The 16,493-nt window shown below is 45.7% G+C and overlaps 3 protein-coding genes across 4 annotated transcripts in view; 2 read left to right on the forward strand and 1 right to left on the reverse strand.

Annotated features, from left to right (window-relative positions):
* The window catches only part of ZNHIT6 (zinc finger HIT-type containing 6), a 37,573-nt gene extending 31,201 nt beyond the window's left edge, over positions 1-6,372 (forward strand). Inside the window, exon 10 of the mRNA XM_064664829.1 lies at positions 493-6,372. Coding sequence (XP_064520899.1) covers positions 493-578 — 86 coding nt within the window. The 3' untranslated portion in view covers positions 579-6,372. The remainder of the gene's footprint in view (positions 1-492) is intronic.
* A 4,074-nt stretch (positions 6,373-10,446) lies between these two features.
* CCN1 (cellular communication network factor 1) lies at positions 10,447-12,980 on the reverse strand. The gene is made up of 5 exons (XM_064664822.1): positions 12,839-12,980; positions 12,522-12,738; positions 11,836-12,183; positions 11,498-11,700; positions 10,447-11,388 (listed from the first exon to the last, which is right to left on the reverse strand). Exons 1-5 carry the CDS (start codon positions 12,896-12,898, stop codon positions 11,089-11,091), a joined length of 1,128 nt encoding a protein of 375 aa, XP_064520892.1. The 5' UTR covers positions 12,899-12,980; the 3' UTR covers positions 10,447-11,088.
* Positions 12,646-16,493, forward strand: LOC135418944 (sterile alpha motif domain-containing protein 1-like). 2 transcript variants are annotated; one of them, XM_064664828.1, is made up of 3 exons: positions 12,646-13,587; positions 14,250-14,412; positions 15,091-16,493. In XM_064664828.1, exons 1-3 carry the CDS (start codon positions 13,077-13,079, stop codon positions 15,122-15,124), a joined length of 708 nt encoding a protein of 235 aa, XP_064520898.1. In that variant the 5' UTR covers positions 12,646-13,076; the 3' UTR covers positions 15,125-16,493. The 2 variants fall into 2 exon arrangements, with proteins under 2 accessions (XP_064520898.1, XP_064520897.1); XM_064664827.1 differs by having other exon boundaries at positions 16,430-16,493.

Raw genomic sequence — 16,493 nt, forward strand, 5'->3', positions numbered from 1 at the left:
CACATAGTTTATCACCATCTTTGGGATGCTGGAACATGTGGAAGAAGCACATAGGTACATCATTTTAATTTTCTGGTTTGAATTTCTTAGTAGTTCCCCATGTTAATTGAAATGCCAGTAAAAGTGTAAATGACTTATAATGCGTTACAGTTGCGATACGTGTATGTAGCAACTCGAAAACAACATTTAAAGCAAACCAAGCGAGTGACTTACAATTCTCAGTGGGGGAAGAGTTTTGTGCTTTTCTACTTGACCGAAAGACCAAGATTTAAAAACTAAAATAAATTCTCAACATTGCCTGCTTTCTCCTTCAACAAGATCATACCCAGGGCTTTATCCCATGTTGTGAGACTGGTTATGTCTTATGAAATAGCTGTCCTCAAGAAAAGTGTGATTGAAAGGAAAAGAAAATAGGAAACTGCTTCTGTTTGATGAACCAACAACATTACTGAAACTAATTGCTTGTTTGGTTTTTGTGTTCTATATCCTCAGATGGCAGTGAACCTGTAGAGAACTCGGACAGTGAAAGTTCATCTGTTTCATCTGTGGAGGAAGGGGAAATTCGGGACAGTTCATGACGGTGCTTTGAGAGGAGAGGGTGGAATGAGCTTTTTGGGTTTTTAATTATTTAATTAAATGATTTTTTTATACAACTGAATTCCTAGAGGTTTGGTTTAACTTTCTTCGCTAAAGTGCCTGCCTATTTTTGGATTTAGTAATGCATATTTAGGGATGTAAATAAAGAGATGGGGAACTGCTGAAAAAAAATCATATTCTTATTTAATTGCAGCCTTCAATTGCACCATTGTTTTTCATTTTTTTCATTTTCCTCTATCAAGCTCAGTGTCTGACTTCCAGGTTTAAATATCTGACCACGTATTTGTATTTTATGTGGATTTGGGTCTTAATGCTTGAACTTACTGAAGAAAAATGAAATCTAATTCTAATGAAATTGATGTTTCATTAGACATAGACCCTGAAAAGGGTCTTTTGTTACTTTTGACTTTAGTCTTTTATGGTGACATTTCGGGTGCTTTGGTGCAATACTTTTTTTGTCTTACTTAGTTGCATTCTTGTTTAATATGTTAATGGACAGGTGTTTTCAGGGTGGCTTGTTGCTGTATGTTTATTCTTCTACCCGGATCTTCTACATTAGCGTGGGGTTTAAAATCAACAGAATTGGATGCAGAGAGTGGCACTGATGCAAATATACTGCACTTCTAAAGAATGTTTGTGTTCTGCATCTCATGTTCCTAGTATACCTACTGAAGTTAGGTATTGTAAATACTTACTGACATATCAACTCCATTTATCTACTTTAAAACAAATAAATTGTAAAGGAAAAAAAAATCCTGTACTTTATCATCTGCTGACAATAGAAGTTTGTGGTTAACTTCTGGGAAGATTTCTAGATCACAGACCACGTATCCCTGCATCCAAGTCCCCCCTGCCTGTGGGGTCTGTTGCAAGTGATGCAGGACAAGTGAGCCCCCGTACCCACTTGCACCAGGGCATTGTCATGACTCAGCATCAGTGTTGGAGTTAGTGTGCAAGGGTCTAGCCAGGTCAGTGTAAAGTCTTCAGGATACGATCCCTCTCTGAACAGCTCTATGAGGTTGTTGCTGCCTGTATTATTACTCCAGTCTCTGTCTCCTGCTTGAGACTGGCACCATCTGTGACAAAAGTTGGTGTCCTGGGTGCATGTTCAATTGCCATGAAGATGATATTTCAGTTGTAAGCGTTCTTCCTGCCAGTGCTGACATAGTAGGTAGAAATACAGCAGAAAGTAGCGAAGGAACTTGTGGAGGTAACAGGAGGCTGTGGGAGCAATACAGGGGAGGGCTGAGGCTTCCAGGCTCTGTCTAGGCTTCAGGGCCCAGGATGCTAGGTCCTCACCAGTCATGCTGCTGCATGGAGAGGATTTCGGGAATGTTCAAAGTTTTAGAAATTTGGGGGTTTTTCCTTTTGTTCACCATGACATCTCACCATGACATCTCACTACTAAGTTTGGACAGACTGTCAGACCTTTGCAGTCACATACTACTTTCTCTCTCAGTGGTGTCACGTGTCCTTTCCTTGTGTGTTTTGCAAACCCTGGTAAAACAGGGAAGTTTTTCTTCTTGCCTGGCAGTAGCCACCTGTGCTCTGTTTTCCTTTTTACTCATTGTTGGTCCTCTGCCCACCTCTTGTTTCAATGTTTGTTTTTTTAACCCTTTATAAAGGACTAGAATTCCTAGCTATAGGTGCTGCTTTCATATTTTTTCAGTTGAGTGAAAGTGAATAAGCTTTTCCTAATCAGTGATTGCTGCACACTGACTTGGTAGCCACGAATTACTTTAAACCAGTCTTGAACTCATTCATAGTAATACCAATAAAAGAGCAGAACAGCGAAACTGCCACAGTTCATTTGCTAGAAAATGTTTCATCTGGAGTAAAGGCATGGCATTTCTGCTGGATTCATAGCACAGTAAGGAGAGTGCTGCAAATGTTAGTGTTGATCTGCATGTGCGTGTGATTAGTCTTTGGCTGAGGAACGCAGATTTGTAATTCCCATTACTTTCCTGTGCTCTTGGGGGTTTTCATGAATTGTACGAAAGGGTTTTGCCTCTGGGGTTTTTTTCTTATATAAATCTAGTTTAAGCTTCCTTATGAGTCAAAACACAGTTTAATTCATTTTTAAATGAAGATGTTGTTAAATCTATCCTTCAGATTTAGCTCCTTCTCTACCTTAAAGAAGGCTTTAAAAATGATTAAGGAACATTCCTGTGGTGGTTACTAGAACTGAAACTTCCCAGACAGAGCTAAGAATCATCTTTCAGAGTTCAATCAAATCGAGAGCCTTAGTAACATTTGCCATTCATTCCTAGGTTACTACTTACCTATTTTTACAGTTACACTAGTTTGAACAGTGATGATTCATCAAATACAAACCCAGATGCAATTCAAATATTTTATTCAGTTTTCCTAAGCTTTTTCAATTTTTCTTTATAATGAGGAATCAAAAAACACAGCAACAGCACTGTTGTAGGAACTTCAACAGTGGTTAGTTCATAATAATAATAATGTTACTGATTAAATCAAGGTTTTTGCACCCTTTGGCTAGGCAGATGTTTTTTAACACTTTCATAGGCATTTAGGAAAGTTTTTAATTTCTTTCTGAGTGACTTAACATGGAACAAGCACCTTGTAATAAGCTGAAGAGAGAAAAAGCATCTTCTGTATTTTTAAATTTCTGGTCAAGCACTAGAAATTTAATGCATGGAGCCAAGGCTGTCTGGAAGACTTCAGTTCTGTCCGTTTTGAAAACATACTATTGTAATCAAAGAAGGATCCCTACAGGACTCTGCCTTGATTCAGAACAGATCATGTCTGTGAATGAAAACTGTGTGATGTTGTTTTAATCTGCATCATTCAACACCAGCTTGCGTTGAGTGTTTGATTTTATGCCTACTATGCTTACTCATTTATTTTCCTCTGTAAAGTACTTGTCACAGAAGGAACAAGCTGTTTGTGTGTAGGTTGTTACAGCATTTCTTTTAATGTTTAGACTTTTCAAGTTTCAAACTCTGAACCCAGCATGCTTGAGCTGAAGGACCATCAGCTTCCAAAGAGTAAAGGCTCTTGTCTTGAATGAACACACTACTTAAAAAAATCAAAAGCTTAATGAAGTCATCCCTTTCACAAACCTTAAAGGACAAAAATAGAGCATAGCTAAGCACACAGCAATAGCTGGGAGGTAGGACTGAGTCAGCCATAGGAGGGAACTTGGTTGTTTTCCTTTTTTGTATAACTTCCTGGGGTATGAGGCATAAGTTATTGAGTTGTCATGGATAAACAACGTTCTACCCCCTGTCAGTGTAACAGCAAAGTTTTGAATGAATGCATCTGAATTCTAAGTTTTACTGCATTTATCTTGGCATTAGGAATTGTTGATCCATAGAGGAAAAGAGGGCCATGCCACCGAATGTGTGGCTGGCAGCAGTCCTTAGAGGCAGGCAGGACCAGCTTTTGTTACTCCAGTCAACAGTGCAGTTTTTCTCTGCATTAGGGGTAAAACTGTTTACAGTGCAGAACATGCACTGTATTCTAAAACAGTACATAGATTTCTAAGTTCATGGTAGTGCTGATAGCAAGTCCCAGCTATGTGTTGTATCATCAGTCTTTGCCCTCCAGATATGGCTGTTCTCTATTGACATCTATAGGAGCTGAGAATGTATAATACTGTGCAATAGGAGACTTTCCAGGGGTAAATATACAGCTGTGATGAAGTAAGTTCAGGCCCTATTTGGTCACAGACTTTTCATTCTGCTTTCTTAAGTCCCACGCTCTTTTCCTGAAAACATTTATTCTTCCTCTCTCCGAAGGAAAAAATATCTTGAATTTGTGTTTATGTCGTTGCTATGACATTCAGTTAAACTGTATGCAGATGCAGGTTCTGTTAATAAGAGGAAAAAAAACTGTACTGTGTACTTCAGTGAACAAAGATTACCCTGTGTTTGTGTTAAAATGTTGCTATGGCAGTGCATATGGTTTTATTTGCTGGGAGTCTGTGGTGAAATGGAAAGAGGTCACATGTATGCAAGACAAGAAATGGCAGCAAAAACAACTCAAAATAAATACTGAAACTGAAAGGGAAATTGCAGATGACATGTAAAAGCAGGAAAAAACAGGGACCGTTGTTTTGCTGTCTGTCTGTCTGTTATTTGATAATAGAAATATCTTCCCACTGTGCCCCAGTGGGTCTCAGTGACCCATGGTACAGTGACTTAGCTCTAATGATGCTTTTATTGTGAGAACTTCTTTCCCTCAATGGCCCTGTGCATTGTAGCTTTTCTGTTGTTGCTTTGGAAGCAAAGTTACCCTGGCTTGTCCTGATTTCACCACTGCTAACTTCTCCTGAGAAAAGCACTTCAAGGCTATCTTAATATAGTAGGCTTTTTGACAGGGGAAATCAAGAGTGATAAAATAGGGGAAGCCACTAGAGCCTTGCCTACCTTTGGGGCAAGGAGAAGTCTTTGTGAACTAGTGATAGAAACAGTGGATTTAATTTATGGGTTTTTTAACTGGCACAGGAGTCCTTGTATTTATCTAATCCATTTGCATGCGGCTTTTTGCATCAGCTGCATCAGTACAGCTGTTCGTGTGGTTGCATGACAAATCAGAACGAGTTTAAAATAATCTGCCAAAGAAGGAGGGATAAAAATGAGAAGGGAGAGAGGGAGTCTTTTAGAGAATAAATGACCACACTGGGAGCTGGCTAGTTCCTGCATCGTTCCAGCTGGTGGAAAAGCAAAAGTGTTTTTAAAATCACATTGCCACTTTCTTCCGATCATCCTTGTTCTGCCTCAACAAGGAGGAAGAAACAACTATGAAAGCTGCTGTTGCCTTTCCACTCCTTGCTTCCAGGTTCTCTACTGGAACTGTATTGTAGCTCCAGAATTTGTCTGTTTTGCCAAGAGTTCCAATAGGGAGTAGAACTGTGCTCAAGTGAGGTAAAAATTAAGTTGAGGTATAGATATTAATGAAAAAGAATGGACTTGCCAAGAAGTCCCCGTCACTTCCACTCAGCCAGGAGGGCCAACTGTGTCCCAGGGGACATCAGGCACAGCATCCCCAGCTGGTCAAGGGAAGTGATTGTCCTGCTCTGCTCTGCACTGGAGCGGCCTCACCTTAAGTCCTGTGTGCAGTTTTGGGCACCACAATTTAAAAAAGACATTAAGCTATTAGAGAGCATCCAAAGGAGGGCCACAGGGATGGGGAAGGTTTTGGAGGGGAAGCCATATCAAGTGTGGCTGAGGTCATTTGGTCTGTGCAGCCTGGAGAAGAGGAAACAGGGGAGATCTCATTGCGGTCTCCATCATCCTCAAAAGGTAAAGCAGAGGGGCAGGCACTGATCTCTTCACTCTCATGACCTGAGACAGGACTCAAGGAAACTGCATGGTGCTGTGTCAGGGGAGGGTTAGGTTGGATATTAGGAAAAGGATTTTTCACCCAGAGGGTGGTTGAGTACTGGAACAGTCTCCCCAGGGAAGTGGTCACAGCACCAAGCCTGTCTGGGGTTTAAGAAGTGTTTGGACATTACTCTCAGGCACATGGTGTGATTTTTAGGGTGTCCTGCACAGGGCAGGAGTTGAATTCAATGGTCCTGATGGGTCCCTTCCAACTCAGCATATTCTATGATTCTGTGATCTAAAGTTTGAGTGATATCTCTTTGTTGACCTTTTTTCCGAGCCTCTATTTTCAGCTGTGCTTGGGCGTTCATATTGGTTTTAGTGGGAATATTCCACTACAGCACAAGTATCTACTTCTGTAGAGAAAAATATATTTTCCTCTTTCAAGTTCTTGTTAATAAACTTGCTGATTTTACAGCCATGACATCTTGATGTCTGATTTTGTCCATTAATTAGCTAATGATTAATTAGTTTTGTCATTAATTAGTTAATTAACTAATTAGGATCTAACCTGTTTAGTTTGAGATGCTGAAGGAAATAAGTAGCTTCAGAGAAACTGGTGTATTTGACTTGGCTGATACACTGGGCAGTGTGCTGAGCTACACTGCTGAGGTGAAGTTGTTAACATTCATGTCCCAGTTGGATTCCCATCTGGGCAAATCTGTGTACCCTACCTTTGAATTTTTTCTATCTAGTGAATGAAAACCTACAAAATAATGTGTAATCTTTTCCTCCTGGACGGTTGCTACATTCCATCCTGTAAGTGATTGTACTTCAAGACAGATGAAGTTGCTTATGTGACGGTGCCTTGGGGTCTTTCAGGATCTTCTCCAATATAAATGGTGTACACAGAAGTCATAGCTCTGTAGTTTATATGTGGAGGAAAAATCATAGCATTCAATTTCTTAGTGTTTGGTCTTTATAGGATAATAGACATATGCTTATTGTGTCATTTTGTTGGTTGGAGTCTTTTTTTACAGGATTTATATTTTCTAGACACCAACTCTCACTGCAGTTCAATGCAGTTCAGTTGTTCATGAGTTGAAATGCATTTAATAGGTATCTTCAAAGCTAGTTGTATGTTACTGCTTTCACTGTGACACCTCCGTGTTTCTATGTGCTGTTTTATTTGTGGCTATGTAACATGGAGAAAAAAACTGTGAAGGTGAAAACAGGAACATGTCTACATGAAAAAAACTGGCTTGAGACAGAGCAGCTGGTAGAACAACACAGTCTTTCCTTGCGGTGTGTTGAGCACTCGGAGCCCTGTGTGGAAATAGTTCCGCCGATTACACAAGTAAACTAAATTGTGCACATGGATTTCTGCAGGATCAGCTCAGAAGGGCAAACATCTGGCAAGAGCAAGACTCTGCTGTGACACATTTAACTGCTTCTGTGTAGGTGCGTAGGTTTGACTTCCAACCCTGAATGACTGCCCACTGCGAACTCTTTTGTTTCAATCCTCAAGATCTCTGAGGGACTCATACACTTTCAGTGGACTGGAAATCCTGCTGCAGCAATCCCGCTGATCCACAGTGTCTCTGCCTTTTCCTGCATAGCCCACTGGCTGCCCACCTGTAGCGGGGAGATGTGGCTGTTCCCAGCCGGTGTCCCCTAGAGGGTCCGGCAGCCCAGTGGGGCTGCTCTGCCGTGGGCTCTGTGGGAGTTGATGTGTGGAGTACAGAGATTCTCACAGCTCAGCAAGGGTTCAGTAGTAGCTCAGTCGTCCCACTGTCAGTACGATGTCAGCTCTTCCTTCACCTGCTGCTGCTTCAGGAGAGGGAGCTGGCAGCATCCCACGAGAGGATTTAATGTAGTCATGGAAGTCTGGTGTCTGTGTATTCCAGCTTTTGTTTTGTTTCCTGTCATGGAGCACTTAAGGAGGCTGAAACTTTGTCTTCACTGGGTTGCCTTTATTAGTAGGGAAGATTTTATGTGTAACCCTGATGTTATAGGAGTTACCAGCATCAAACCCTTGTAAGTAAGTGCGTGGAATACAAGGCTAAACATTCCTTCGATCCTAAACCTGTAGTGTGACAAACGCTCCTTGTGGCGGCAGCACCTGATTTCGGCCGAGTGCCCCATGCCCGGTGCGGCGCTGACAGTCCCAGCGGCTGGGAAAGGAGCAGCCGAAGGACCCGGGGCAGACAGAAGGGAGAGGGGGGATGGCTGGAGCTGGGCTGCTGCGGAGTGGACAGTGCTGCTCTCCCTCCTGGCGTGTCCGGACTCTCTCGGCTCTACCCGGCACCAGGAGGCTCCACACAGGAGTGCTGGTGGCTTTACTTTCAAGATTTGAATAGCTGGATGGTCTGGCACTGAAATTTGCTGCAAATGTACAGCTTCTTGTCCTGTACATTACTTATCATGTTCCTAACTCCTCATCTTCTAGTATTCCTCTTGAAGAAAGGTGTTGATATTTTAGTTTTTGACAAGAAATAAGATTATAGTTGTGCTCATTACCTTACCTAAAAGCCCTGCTGATGCACTTAATGGTGTCTGTGCTTTTATCCTTTGTATTTCCACACCTGCTATTTAGGGGTTTTTTTTCTGCTAGAACAACAGAGGATATAAAGATTTCAAAGCAAGTGCAAAGACACAAAAAAATGACACTGTTGTAAAAGTAGTTTTGTCATGTAATTGTGAAATGCAAAAAAAAGAAGAGAAGACTATATGGATGGTGATGAATTAGTGTGACAGCCCAGCTTTGGAAGACTTGCAGTTCTTTTTAGTGGGATTCATTTCCTCTCTTTATATCACAATAATTTCACTTAGTATATTTAACTTATGTTTACGTGATCTGCTCCTGCAGCCCTTATTCTCCCAACAGTATATTTTTATAGTGAGCAGATTACAGAACCACCCCTCTACATGAGGAAACATGGAAAAACCAAAGTGCAGGTTGTAAAACCCAGGGCCAGGCTAGAGCCACACTTGAGGCAGGAGTTGGAAGGGCTGCTTTTGTTTGTATATGGTGTGTGTGTTACAGGCGTATGGTCTATGTGTACAGTATAGTTACAGGCAAATGTGATTTTTTGGGGAACTGTTACTTACGTTGGTGTGAAGATGGATGTCATTCGAGTGTAAGTGACAGTGGGGATGGCGAGGAATGCGCCTGCAGCTGCTGGGTGTCTGGGAGCAGTGTATTCCTCTTCCTCTGTCCATTTAATAACCCAGTTTGTAAACCTGATGGTTTCTCAGTGAGCACCCAATGTAGTGAAGTGTTCAGTGCCAGATCTAAGTAGAAGCCAAACAAAAGTGCTTCCCTGCATTTTACACTTTCACTGTCAACAAATACTGTACAGACAAGTTTAGGTACAGCTGAGACTGGTGGCCAGGTGGTGAATTCCGAAACAGCTCAAGTTTTGAATGCCTTCCGGGAGAGAACTTGACTGAGCAGAGGGAGGGCTGTAATTTCTCAGGCAAAGCATTAGCTGCCAGAGATGAGCTTCTGAGATATTTGGCTATTTATTTGATTGAGATATTTGTCTAATTAATAAAAAGGTGACCCTTGACCAATTCTGCTTTTAACTAATGACACTGGATGACACCCCTTCACAATTCTAAAACCTCAAAATCAGTCTCTGTATTTTATGAGCAGTATCTTTCTCACTAAAGACTGGGAGAATATTTTGCCAGAAAAATACTCACACAAGAAGAAAAAAAATACCCTGTTGCAGGTTTCCTTTCACTCTTATCTGTGGCACAGCTTCAGGCTAACCAGAAGAGTACAAATGTTTGCTGCTTTCTGAGGTCCTGCTCTAGTTCAGGTTTTTTAAATGTCATTTTCTTGCCGCGTGCCAGCGAGCTCTCTTACAACTCCCTCGGTTAGCCAAATGTCATCTGTGTCCCACAGAGTAAAGTGTAATTGTGTATTTAAAAAGTGGGAAGGAGAAGTGAGGAAGAGAAAAGAGTGGCTGCTTTGCCTTTTAGTCTATTGGACAAGTACTTGAAATTCCTCACATTCTTCTCCTGTTAACAGTATGTTTACTTTTCATCACTGGGTTATTAGGATTAACAAAAGTCATTGCTTCAAGCTCATTTAATTTGAATTTAGTGAAAGCAAACTACCTCCTGCAGACTGTAGGAAGCATTCTTCTGCTGCAGAAATGTATTAATTTGCAAAAAGCAGCCACCAAAAAGCGGAGACTTGCCCAATGTTCAACATCACCATGCATGCACTGCATTCTAATGAAGTACCTTATGTTGCAAATTCCAGGACAGTTTGAATAATCTGACAGTCTAATTAACATTTCAGTCTATCAAAGATTTGCTTTCAATGCCAAGAAGCTCTTTCTGTATATACTCTCTAGAGCGTGGGGGTGCAGACTGTGGACACCACTTCAAAACATCATTTACCCAAAGAATTAGACTCTGCTTTCTAGTCCATTGCTGCATCTGCAGTAGAGCTTGTTTTAACTTTCACAGTATCTAAGAAGCCTCTTGCAGTTGCTGTATGTTAAGCCTGTTGCCTGTCAGAATGCTCTACTAAGAGTAGTTAGGTAAATATTTCTTTATTAAATGATTAATTCCATAAATAAATTCTTTTAATTCATTGAATATAAAATTAAAATCATTTACAACTTATTCCAGTATTACAGGGGCTGGAAGGGGTAAAAAAAAAAAAGAAAAAAATAAAAACAAAACAAAAGCTACAGGTTGATAAATAAAATACTCAGCTTTAAAACAACTGATTTCTGTTTGCCATTAAACTACAGTTGGTACATAATAGCTGCCATTGTGAACACACCACAAGTGCCCACCTCAGGAAGGAATGTAACTTCCAACTTGGTTGGGAAAGGATGGGAGAAGATTGGAGGGATGGAGAGAAGCATAGTGTTAAATTGAACAGAATAGTAAAGTTTTCATAACCGGAACGAAACATTTATCTGATCACTTACAAACAGAAAACAGTATATAATTAGATAAGGTGCTCCAAAAAGAAGCAGTAAAATTGCTCCAGTACTATGAAGCTTTAAGTATGCTTAAATCTCTGTTGCATTAGTGTCCAGTTGCACAGTGCACTCCTGTAACATCTCAATGTTGCCCTCAAATGGGCAAGGCACCATTTCCATCAGAGGTCCTTTCTCCATGGCTGGTTACTTCAAAATTCTGTTTTGCATCCCACCCCCCACACAACTTAGTCCCTAAATTTATGGATGTCATTGACTAGTCTGTAGAAGGGATAAGCCTCATTTGCATGTGGACAGTTGTAGTTGCATCGGCAGGACTGGATCATCATGACACTCTTGGTGAAGGTTTCCCCATCGTCGCAGCGGAACCTGACCTTGACAGTCCTGGTCTGCTGGGGTGTACAGCACCTGCCATCCACGCAGGAACCACAGTACTTGGGGCGGTACTTCTTCACACTGGAACATCCGGCGTAAGTAAACTTCACTGGGGATGGGGACTTCCTAGTCTTGGTACATTTTTTTCCCTTCTGTAAAGTAAAGGCAATAACATTATTAGCAGGAGACTCTTCTCCAGCCTTTACCCCCTACCCGAAGCAGCTTAGAAAGAAAAGGAACACCAGAAGAGTCTGTATTTACCTTTAGGGAGGCATAGCTAGGCTGGCCACATGGCCTCACTTCACATATCCTGGTCTCTTTGATGAGCTTGCAGTCAGCATTGTCATTGGTCACCCTTGTGGAGATGCCAGTTCCACATGTCTTTGAGCACTGGGACCAAGAAGTTGTTTGCACAATGCATTTGGGATTCTCAAAAGCTCGGCTTTGTGGCTCAGATCCAAAAACTGGAAAAGAAAAGGAGGGCTTAGCCTAAATATATTCTCTCACTGTGTTTCTTTCTTTCCATTGGGGTCTAAGGAGTCATATAGCCACTCTCTCGCCTCCTCCCCTTAATGTCACGCAGATAAACTCACACTCACCAGGTAACATTTTCAGGCCTCCCTTCACAATGGCAATTAGCTCGTTGTTCCTGGTTAGTTCGCCTTCAGAATCATCCGGACCAAACTCTTTGCTGAAGAAGCCTTCCAGCTCCTCCAGCGCATCCTTGCTTTCATCACAGACCCACTCCTCGCAGCACTGCCCGGGCACTTTGACCAGCCTGGGGCTGGGGCAGCCCAGGTTGGGAAGAGAGAGCTCCTGCGGGCAGAGCGGGATGCAGCCCACAGCTCCATCTATGCACGTACACTGGTGTTTACAGTTCGGCTGGAAGCTCTCCCCGTTCTGGTAGATTTTGGAGTTATATTCACACGGTCTTCCCTCGGACTGTGCTGCAGAGATCAACAGGGAGGGAAAGAAGAGAATCAGCGGCGGGAATCGCTGGTTTAAGCGCAGATATTTGCTGGTCTGTTAAACTCAGTGTACAGCGGAGCTCCCTACAACCCCCCGGGGACGCGGGGCCAGAACAATAACTTAGTCAGGAATCACTTTTCCTTATGTGCGTTTAGCGGAGCCCAGACATACTGAATCGCATTCCAGACTGCTGAAGTCATGTGCCTTTCTGCCAAGCTACCGACAACAAAGCATAACCATACATGGGCTCGAAATTACCGAATCCCGGCAGTGCGGGACGCGGGGTCCGTCCCGGGGGAGCGGGGTCGCCGCTTACCTCTGCAGATGCCCTTCAGGGCGGCGGGGCTGGCCCCGAAGTTGCACTCCAGCCCCTTGGTGTGGTCGCAGGGCTGCGATCGGCTGCAGTCCTCGTTCAGCTGCTTGGCGCAGACCTTGCAGCAGCCGCAGCCGTCCGGCACCAGCCCCACGCCGGGGGCGCACTGCGGCGCGGCCGCCGGGCACTGGCACACGGCGGGGCAGGGCGAGCCCAGAGCCTGCGGAGCGGAGCGGAGCGCACGGTGAGCGCCGGCAGCGCAGCGGGGACACCCGACCCGCCTCCCCCTCCCCGGCCGCAGGAAGAGCCGCGGCACTTACCAGGCGGGCCAGGCAGAGGAGAGCGGCCGCCAGAGCGGGGCGGGTACCCGCGGAGCCCATGTCCAGCGCCGGTGCAGCGGAGCCCGTGTGAGCGCGGAGCGGGAGCGCGGCCGGCGCGGTCTGAGGCGGCTCCGGGCGCCGCCGCCTTATATGGGGCGCGGGGCCGCCGCGTGCGCCGCGGCGCTGACGTCGCGCGTTCCGGGCCGCGGCCGCGTCCAGCGCTCGCGGCATCCCAGGAATGTGGCTGGCGCGCGCCGCGGCCGCCCCGCCCCGCCCCGGCTCCGGCACCGCGGCCAAGGCGGCGGCGCTGCCGCGGGGGGTCCCTCCGCCCCTGGACCCGACCGGCCGGGACACAGCGCGGGGGGCCGCGGAGGCCGCTCCCCATCCCGCGGACGCGGAGGGTCCCCGCGGACGCGAAGGTGGTAACGGGAGGCGCTGTTCGCCCTCGGGGCTGTGCCGGCGGCGCCCGGACACCTACGGGACAGCGGAGCTGCCCTGCCCGCCCCGGGCGCCCGCGGCGCTGCCCCTCCAGATCACACTGCCCGGGGGTCACCGGGGCTCGGGCCCTGGCGCTGCTGCCGTGCGAGGGACAGTCACAACCCTTCCCCGTACGGCAGACCCCGGGAGCCTGGCTGTGCCCAGCGGCACCGAGAGGCCCGGTTTCCAGACCGGGAACGGGATGGCCACGCGGCGAACATCCTCCCTCCCCGTCAACCTGTGTATCTCCGGCCTCAGTGCCCCTCACTCAAGTTGGGTGCCCTTGAATAGTATTGCCTCGTTGAAGTTTAATATTTGGGGGTGGGGAGGAGAGATTTAGCTTCTGTTGTGGCGTCTTTTCTTTTCCTGGCTGTAAGTATTTCCAGATGGGATTTAGACCCCAGACGTAACAATATTTCCATATTTGGTATAGCAGTAGCCCGCATTTTTCACATTTTTCTGCTCTGTTATCCAACCACAAAGCATTCTTGACAGCTTCAGATGTTGTTAAATATAGCCTTAACTTCTGTTCCCAGGGCAGGAAATTCTTTGGAATTCCTGTTTTTCACGCAATCTGTCTATCATGATTTAGGAGAACTTTGCTGGAGGAGCCAACTGGTGTTCTACTGCAGTTCACTTCTTTATTGAAATAGCTCAGAAGTTGGGTCTGCTGCCCAAAGGCGTTACAATGAATCCCCATTCCAGGGATTTTTCTTTGCAAATGAGATTATTGTTCCCAACACAAGTTTGGGGGTTTTCTTGTCGCCTTCAAGGCTGGAAGGTGGAGAAGCGGATTCAAAGGAGAGGCGAAAGCTTGCAAAAACCCCTCCAAAGCCCATGAAAAGTGGAGGGGGATGGGGCGAGGGGGACAGTGAGAAAGGAGGGATGCGGAGAGGAGGGATGTGATTAACCTGGCTGCGGCATTCCCATACAGCGGGTGTCCCTGCGTGCCGCCTGCCCGGGACGGGCAGCCGGGGAGGGGAGGCAGCCGCAGCCCCGCCGCTCGGAGGAACCGAGCCCGGACGTCTCGTCGCCTGCCCGGCGGCCGAAAGGATGACAGAAAGGACCGTTTCGTGGGGACGGTGCGTAGGGCTCCGGTAAGTGCCGCTCCCGGGGCCGCGGGCCCGTGTGCTGTTCCCTGGGTGTTCCCACACCAGCGGGAATGATGAGGCACCTTGTCGGCCCCTGCTGGGGCCGCAGAAAGGAGAGTCCTTGTTGTTTGTCCGCGCCGGAAGCCCTGCGGTGCCTCCGCGGGCACCGGGAGGTCTCGCCTCTCCATCGCGCACCTGTCGCTGGCCCAGCCCCGGGGGGAGCGGCCCGGGGGGACAACCCGGCTCGGCTCCCCAAACCCGCAGGCACCGCCGAGCTCCGTGGGCAGCACGGGGTCCCGGGGCAGGACCGGACTGTGTGGGATGGGACGGGATGGGGTGGGCGCTGCAGGATGGGGCAGCCTCTCCCCGCAGGGGGATGCCGTGACCCCGGGGACGGGGCGGTGCGATGGGCGTCCCCGTCGCAGGGGACACCGATGCCGCTGCCAGCCGGGCTGGGGAGCCCGGCCCCGAACTCCTCCTCAGGGATGTCCTGCACTGCCTGTGAAGGGCTCGTGTCCTCAGCACTGCTGTCCTTCTTCCCGGCAGTGGCCAGGCCCCTGCCTAGGCCAGTCTTGATAGAGGGTCCTAACTGTAGAGTTTTCCCTCCCTCCCCAATTTATTCTCTTAATGTTTTTCTTTTCATTCCGGTAAATTGGATTGACGTTTTACTTTGTAGTGTTTTAGGGAGTGGGGAAAGGTGATGGGACGGAAGCTCTGAGCACTCTTTGCCCAGAACACATGTGCTTCAGAAGGCAGCAGTGTTTTTCTTCATCACTTGTATGCCTCAAAATTCGACCAGAAAAGACAATTGCTGAAAGGGAAAACCAGTCTTTAGTTGCATGCAGCTCTCTCTGGAGACTGCCAATGTGTACCATGTAGCACCATTTCTGATGACAGGAACTATTTAATGTGTCCAGCAAGAATTCAAGAGAGACCACCAGCAAGCTTTGATGGCTGCCAGTAATGGCAGTAACAACTTTCCATCTCCACGTATTTAGCTGGGCCCCAGCTGGTGATGAGGAGTAGGACAGTCCCATTTCCAGACTCCAAGCTATCCACTCCAGTGGTCTTCCCTTGGTTTCACAAGTGTATGGGTTTTCCTGTGGTACTTTAGTTTTAAAACCCTAAAGTGGTTTTTAGATGGGGAATCTGGCTGATACTTTTTTCCCTGGATGACTCTTTACACAGCAGCATTATGATCAGGAGGAACAAATTTGTGATTCAACACACCTTGATTAATGAAAAAAACACCTTGATTAATTTAAAAAATTTTTAAAAAGAAGAAGCTAAGACATCACTGCATGGTTAAATTGGCCAGTTTTGCTTTTCAGGGATTTATGCAAACACTTGTTTATTTAATTACATCTAATTTAAGGACACGCACCGAGCGCTTTGCTTTGATCTATGGCTTTCACAACATTCAGCAAATGCCACAGGAAAAGTCAATGAATAGCGCCTTTTCTCAGTTGGTTTCATGTCTTACCACACATTCACACAACTTTGATGGGAAACTGTAACTGAACCTACATTTGCTCAAGAAAAGGTCACTTCGAAAGCTTTGAAGCACCTTTTAACAAACCTATCCTGAATTTCAAGTAGTTGTCAACACTTGAGATGGGTTGAGTTTCTTTGGAGTTCAGGTTAGACTGTGACCCTTTCCCTGCACACGTTTCCCTGTCACAAACCATGACCCAGTGTTTACCCTCCAAGCTGTGGAGGGTAAACATCATGGGGTACACTTATGTCTACTTCTCCTGGATGTACACCAGGAAATAGGAAAAAGTTTGGGATATCTTCCTTTTTTAGATTTTGTTCAGTGTAATGTACTGTTCCAGACTTTTGTTGTTCTAAATAAACTGGGAAATACTCCCTGTTTCATGTCACAGAGAGTATTTTACTGGCTTCTCTTTTTTTGCTATAGGCAGTTGCTGGGAGCTCAGCTAATGCAAAGCAGGAATTTGAAACTGTTGGCTTACATAGCAGGTATTACAGATTTACTGAGTATATCCTGTTATTTTCACAGGCCTGTGTCTCTCCAGGGAAGGGACTTTCCAGAGAAATAAATCAAGAAAAAATAACTGGTTTAA

The sequence above is a fragment of the Pseudopipra pipra genome, chromosome 9 (genome assembly GCF_036250125.1).
Source record: "Pseudopipra pipra isolate bDixPip1 chromosome 9, bDixPip1.hap1, whole genome shotgun sequence".
Taxonomy (NCBI): domain Eukaryota; kingdom Metazoa; phylum Chordata; class Aves; order Passeriformes; family Pipridae; genus Pseudopipra; species Pseudopipra pipra.

Excerpts from the sequence above, each read along its gene's own strand:
- LOC135418944 (XM_064664827.1), top strand. The coding sequence starts at position 13,077 with ATGTGGCTGGCGCGCGCCGCGGCCGCCCCGCCCCGCCCCGGCTCCGGC. Across the intron at positions 13,588-14,249 it reads CCTCAGTGCCCCTCACTCAA|CGGGTGTCCCTGCGTGCCGC; the intron begins GTTGGGTGCCCT and ends ATTCCCATACAG. Across the intron at positions 14,413-16,429 it reads GGACGGTGCGTAGGGCTCCG|GCCTGTGTCTCTCCAGGGAA; the intron begins GTAAGTGCCGCT and ends TTATTTTCACAG.
- CCN1 (XM_064664822.1), bottom strand. The coding sequence starts at position 12,898 with ATGGGCTCCGCGGGTACCCGCCCCGCTCTGGCGGCCGCTCTCCTCTGC. Across the intron at positions 12,739-12,838 it reads TCCTCTGCCTGGCCCGCCTG|GCTCTGGGCTCGCCCTGCCC; the intron begins GTAAGTGCCGCG and ends TCCGCTCCGCAG. Across the intron at positions 11,389-11,497 it reads CTAGCTATGCCTCCCTAAAG|AAGGGAAAAAAATGTACCAA; the intron begins GTAAATACAGAC and ends TTTACTTTACAG.